Source organism: Octopus bimaculoides, chromosome 7 (genome assembly GCF_001194135.2).
Source record: "Octopus bimaculoides isolate UCB-OBI-ISO-001 chromosome 7, ASM119413v2, whole genome shotgun sequence".
In the NCBI taxonomy this organism is placed as follows: Eukaryota; Metazoa; Mollusca; class Cephalopoda; order Octopoda; family Octopodidae; genus Octopus; species Octopus bimaculoides.
Window position 1 is genome coordinate 88,737,908 of NC_068987.1, and position 6,700 is coordinate 88,744,607.

The 6,700-nt window shown below is 36.5% G+C and overlaps 1 protein-coding gene across 1 annotated transcript in view; it reads left to right on the plus strand.

The window, feature by feature from the left end:
* The first annotated feature begins 4,901 nt into the window (after window positions 1-4,901).
* Window positions 4,902-6,700, plus strand: part of LOC106870568 (uncharacterized) — a 13,956-nt gene continuing 12,157 nt past the window's right edge. The window contains exon 1 of the mRNA XM_014916693.1: window positions 4,902-5,081. Within this exon, the coding sequence (XP_014772179.1) occupies window positions 4,902-5,081 (180 nt within the window). The remainder of the gene's footprint in view (window positions 5,082-6,700) is intronic.

The window sequence follows — 6,700 nt, forward strand, 5'->3', positions numbered from 1 at the left end:
GCAGTATATACTCATTTACAGCTGAGTGGACTGGGGCAACGTGAAATGAAGTGCTTTGCTCAAGATCACAACGCATCGTCGGTCTGGGGTATCGAAGCCACGAGTGCTGTGTTGGGCCCTTCAACAAAACGCTTCGTTCCGCGACGCTCCAGTTCACTCGGCGGCGAATGAGTAATCCGGCGACAAACAGACTGGTGTTCCCTTCAGGGGGTGGGGGTGGAATGTTGTGATCTCAGTCACGTATACGCTATGGGAACTGGGGAAATGGTTCCATGTGTGCTAGGGGTTCGAGACAATAACAACCAGCGGTTGATGATGATGATGATGATGATGACAACGACGACGACAATAGATGATGATGATGACGATGCATTTGAGAGACAACCAAAGCAAACTTTCTAACCAATCAAACCAAACTACTTCAAGTTAAAACAATAGTTACATTACTCTAAATTTCAAGTTTGCAACTTATTTGCAAGTTTCGTATAAGCCTGAATTTAATCAATATTCCATTTTGTAAATCGAAGCAACAACTAAATTGCATAATTAATCTTTTAGCATTAAAACCTAACTTGATCATAAGTCCAATACTATTGTTAGTAACCACAAACATTAAATCTTTTCTGTTAGCAATTTTACCAAATTATCAGCTGGAGACACACAATGTCCTTCACTACGAGGTGTTCATCTATCGCTATAAGGTATCTGCTGCTACAAAACTTTAACTTCCCATTTTCATTGTATACATTAGTAATTATAGATTTATTACAACTCTCAACCTAATGGCCCTGATAATTAATCTTATTTATATCCTTACCACTTCTGCTGACCTCAAAATCTCTAGGGTAAATTTTACATAATAAACACTGTAAAAACTATAAGCTGAAATGGGAATATCAGCCACTTAACTGCCTAACGAAATTTCTTTTCTTTTTTCCCCATAAATCACTAAGAAAACTAAACTCACAAGACTCCAGGTCCATGTCAGCTAATACAGGACTACAATTACCCCCAGAGGAATTCCTCTAATTTGTTTAAATACTTACTCCTAAACGAAAATCATGCTTTATCTAAAATAAACTTCACTCTTTCAATTATCTTCTTTTTTTTTCTATTTTACCAAACCTATTGTGCCTTGTATTAGTTGTAAAGCCTCCATGCACTCGATCAATTAATTTAAATATTCTCTGCTCTACCAGTTATAAATCTAAACTCGTATGCAGTATAGAAAAATTGTACCCATGCTTCGTTTGTTTACCTTCATAACGGTTTTTTTTTCCCCAAAAATTTCGTACTTGATATTATGCACCATAATAAACTAACCTTAGAACTTTGGTAAATGTCTTTACAAGATTTTACAAAATCTCTTCTAACATACTTAGGTCACTGTTTGTTTATTCCCATGGGTTTTTTCGATTCCGCCATAAATCTACTTTTATTGAGTGACATGAGAAATTGGTTATACAGACATCATTTACAAATAAAATGGTCGTTTCTTCCGCATAACTCCCATTTCACTTCAATTTGAAGTCTTAATCTCTGTATAATTGTCTCGATTTCATCTACAGTTATTTCGTGTGCAATATCAGTTTCGAATTTTGGCACAAGGCCAGCAATTGCGGAGGATGGTGTAAATCGCTTACATCGACTCCAGTGTTCAATTGGTACCTATTTTATCGACTTCAAGAGGAGGAAAGGCAAAGTCGACCTCGACGGAATTTGGACTCAGAACGTAGAAACAGACGAAACACCGTCAAGCATCTCGTCCGGCGTGTTTAGCAGCATTTCGTCCGCCTTTACGTTCTGAGTTCAACTTCTGCTGAGGTCGACTTTCTCTTTCACCCTTTCGGGGTCGATAGAATAGATGCCAATTGAACACTGGAGTTGATGTAATCGACTGAATTCCTCCTACGAAATTGCTGACCTTGTGCCAAAATTTGAAATCAATATTAACACAGAAATTATAATCCGTTGTTACTCTCCATTCCTTGCTCAATATCCTCACGTAATATTTTAATAATTCTTACGCATATAATTACGAAATTATCTGTTGCTTTATCCACCGACACTATAACACTTTTTCTATTCAACTTGCTTACGAATGATTTAACTCCATTTTTGTAAAGAACCAAATCTTTTACAACAGTTAGATACAAATGTTTTGTCCTTTCTGTAATAACGTTTATTACGTTCCACAGCCAATCTTCAAAACTTGCCGCTATGATTTTGTTGCATTTAACACTAAGTTTATCCACAGAACCTTCCACTGATTCTCATAACAAACCATGAAACTTAAACTTACTAATCCTTTTGGATTCCGTATATTTTGTTCCTTTCATCTTCAGCTTTCTTATGTCCCTATTGCAAATACCATTTACCTCCCCTGTTTAAACATGCTTATATTGTTTTTATTATAACTATAATTTTTACAATCCCATGAACGAAGACAAATCTCCTTAAAATTTTCCATATCTTTCCTAGACACTCATCCATTATAGTTAAATAATATTCTACCACACATTGGTCGATATGTGTAACTATCTCATGATCGCTTTCCTTGGACTTCACTCGGAAAAGACTGTGTATATTCCTATTCTTAAAAACTGAATTTAAATACATATCCACAGATTTATTAACAAACGACACTATTATAAATTCATTCTGGACCTTCTTGACCTTAAACTTTTTCTCTGAACATGAATGAACGACTATGAATACTATCTATTCATAAATTAGCATTTGTAATATTATTACCGCATGTAAAGCGGTGAGCTGGCAGAAACGTTAGCACGCTGGGTGAAATGCTTAGCGGTATTTCGTCTGCCGCTACGTTCTGAGTTCAAATTCCGCCGAGGTCGACTTTGCCTTTCATCCTTTTGGATTCGATTAATTAAGTACCAGTTGCGTATTGGGGTCGATCTAATCGATTGGCCCCCTCTCCCAAACATTTCGGGTCTTGTGCCTAGAGTAGAAAAGAATATTATTACTGCGTGTACATTTTAATCCTTTGAGAGTCATAAACAAACACGATCACAACGAAACACAGCAGTTATACAACTTCCCCGAAGTACATACTCCATTAATACGCTTCTTACAGCCACGTTGCCTCCTAATAATCACCCGCAAAGAGTATACATCATTATCTCTTTTACCACGTATTCTCATTCCATCTCCTTTAACTTATTTAAGGCCAAAGGGCCCACTTGTTTTCTTTCTCTTAACTCATTGTCGTTTCATTTATGAAAATTATCAAAACCTTCTATATGATCCACTCACTTTTCTATATGCTTAAGAGTCCTTTTTTCCGTGCATATGGGACAGAAATACGTATCAGTAGCTGTCTGGTCTGTCTACTAATCAGACCTTTCCTTAATGGCTGTCAGTTTTGAAGAATTTTTGATTCTTGAGATTATCTCCCATTTCTCATTTGGAGTTGGCTCCACCAAGCGATTGTTCTGCCATGCATTGAAACAGAGAAAGGTTAAGTATATAAATAAAACCATCTTATATGGTATTTAGTATACCTTTATTTATCTTTGTTGTTCAGATACATATGATTGGCCACTTGTTTCTCTTAGTTTGTTTCCTTTTCATTTACACACACACACACACACACACACACACACACACACACACACACACACACATACATACATACAAACAAACACATACACACTACAAACACACACAAATACATACACACATGCACACGCGCACAAGAGAAGGAGAGCACGTGTCTATCGTTCTTCTTTTGGCTTCAAATCAGATTGTCAGAAATCTTAATTTATACTAGATATTTACAAGTAACAAATTTGATTAATTCATATTCTGTACAAAATAATATGTATGGAGAACTAATTTCATCTTATACTTGACATTTTCATTCCACAAATTGAAACAATAATTTGTATATCTGTCATCTTGAGACGCTCTCAAACTGGCAACGAATTGAAGCTCAGAAATTTATTAACTCGCTACAATATATCTGTTAAGGATACCTCGTAAACTTGTCTGGATTTCATGAGACAAGTATAAACAAATTATTTTGTCAGACCCTTTAGTACAACTCTCAAACTGATTCAATGAGACCCTGCATTTGACTTTTATGCATATTTACATTTAATAGGAAATATAAACGCAGTTGCAAGCGCCAGTAAAATGCTATGCAGTTTAAAGGACAATCAACAAAATAGCAGAGCCTACTGTTAATAAAAAGGAAAATAGAATACTCTCTTTATTTGTCGTCCTTCCAACTCGAGACATAACACACGGGATACAAGAGTCGAGAAATACTCATCCATTATGATACAAGGTAGCTACTTCTATATATACAGCAAAAAAGAAAATGGAGGGGATACAAAAATGACATACATCAGCCGGTAGACATTCTATTATGTTTATTCATTCTAAAACATAAGAAATATATATATATATATATATATATATATATATATATATATATATATATTATAATTATAATTTAGGGTATATAAGAGAAACCACCACGCTGAAAATAGCAGTCAAAACCACAATAAATGTTCATATAGCACCGGAGAGAAGACGAAGAGACAAAATAGACTAGCAAAAATTACTGGATAATTCCAGATCCCGGATTTCTGGCGCTGCATAAGAAATGCTTTGCCTCATCAGTGGAATATACTCAGCAAAGCACATAAATACAAATACATATATATATACAACATACGATATACTTACATATACGAACATATACATACATATTTGTGTGCACACAGTTATACATTGAACTTTCGTTATTATTATATGGATAAACTAATCAGAACCTTTGGGAGTTGGTTAGTTTTTCTCCTTCTGTAGCCCTTAGGAGCTAATTTGGGGTTTGTTTAGTAAAAACACACCTCAATTTTTGTTTAAAAAGAAAAATGGCAGATGAAGATTGCTCGTCAGCTGAAAAGAACAGCCAGTTATTCACACAACAGAACAGCCAAATTGTAAAAGTCAGTAACTGCAGCAGCAGTAACAACAAGAACAACATATCCCTAGATTTGTCCAACAAGAAACTAACTTGCGGACAATTCTATTCAAAACAATCGGAACAAAAAGTATTGGGTTGTCCGGAATGTTCCTGCCGATTTTTAAAGGAAAGAAAAATGTCAATAAATACTTGCCATTACATTTTCAATCAACCAAATATGAACCATTTTGTTGCACATTGCGTCTCCATCTTTCCTTTAACTTGAAAATACCCTCTTCCTGGAATTGAGGTGGTTTCATGGCAAATAAGTCAAAAGGTAAGCTACTATAAATCGGCATGAACTTTCCGGACAACCCAATAGAATAGAGCAAGCAACACCCCAACAGACAGAAGAATGTCGGCGACCAATTTAGGAGTGTAAAACTTATGTAGACAGGGGGAAATATGGAACTATCGAAGTGAAGTTCACTTCAAAAGAAGAGGTCAAAAATCACTCGACAACGACCCTAACGAACGACGAACTCATCCTTATCTCCATTTATCTTGTCCGAAGATTATTCGTATCCCTACGAACTTTAAGCTGCATGGTGCCGAATGAAACTGTTTTAAACAACGATATATGTTATTTTATTTCTTTACTACCCACAAGGGGCTACACACAGAGGGGACAAACAAGGACAGACAAAGGGATTAATTCGATTACATCGACCCCAGTGCGTAACTGGTACTTATTTAATCGACCCCGAAAGGATGAAAGGCAAAGTCGACCTCGGCGCAATGTGAACTCAGAACGTAACGGCAGACGAAATACCGCTAAGCATTTCGCCCGGCGTGCTAACGATTCTGCCGGCTCGCCGCCTCAACAACGCCGCCTCGCCGCCTAAACAACGATATATGTAATACATAAATGTTCTTAGTACCTCTTGCTTTCGTTAGTCCACTCACTCGTATACTCACACACACAAACACATCTCTTGTGTTCCAATCTGTAAATATCAAAATGAAACAATATTTTACATGGTACAAACTGACATACATACGGGTTGTTTAGTAAAGGAAGAAGTTCCTATCCAAGGACAGAACTGGAGATTGAAAACCACTGTTTGCCGAGGACTAACGGGTGACATGGCGCTAGACAACAGCTGCAACTCCCCGTTTTTATTTCAAGCTATACATTTTACTCCCTTCTTCCATTTCCATCGAAATTGATATGCGATCCATTCGGTGAAACGCATGCAGGTTATTGACCCTTAACTCTCCTTGGTAGTTTGTTTTCAACTAATAAACGTAAACATTAAAGACCACAAACACTAAACTAGTTGAATCTTTTCTGCGTAGTTTCAAGAATGTTCTCCCACAAAACGAAAAGAACCGCAGTAAGATTGCTTTAACTCTTGGGAACAGGAGTTTTAGATCTAAAATCACCGCTGCACCTCTTTTAAAAACTATATGCAGCTGCATGTTTTATATAAACCCTAAATGCATATCAAACTACTATAAAGATATCTGCAGTTATCTGTCTGTAATCTCTTATTCATCCCTTATTCATCCCGTCTTTCTATCTCTCTCTCTCTCTCTCTCTGTTTTTCCCTTTTTATCTCTCTCTCTCTCTCTCTCTGTTTTTCCCTTTTTATCTCTCTCTCTCTCTCTCTCTCTCACTTTCACCTTTTCTCATACATACATATATACATATGTGTGCTTGCTGTGTATGCATGTATCTGTGCGCACGTATGTGAGCATGTGTGT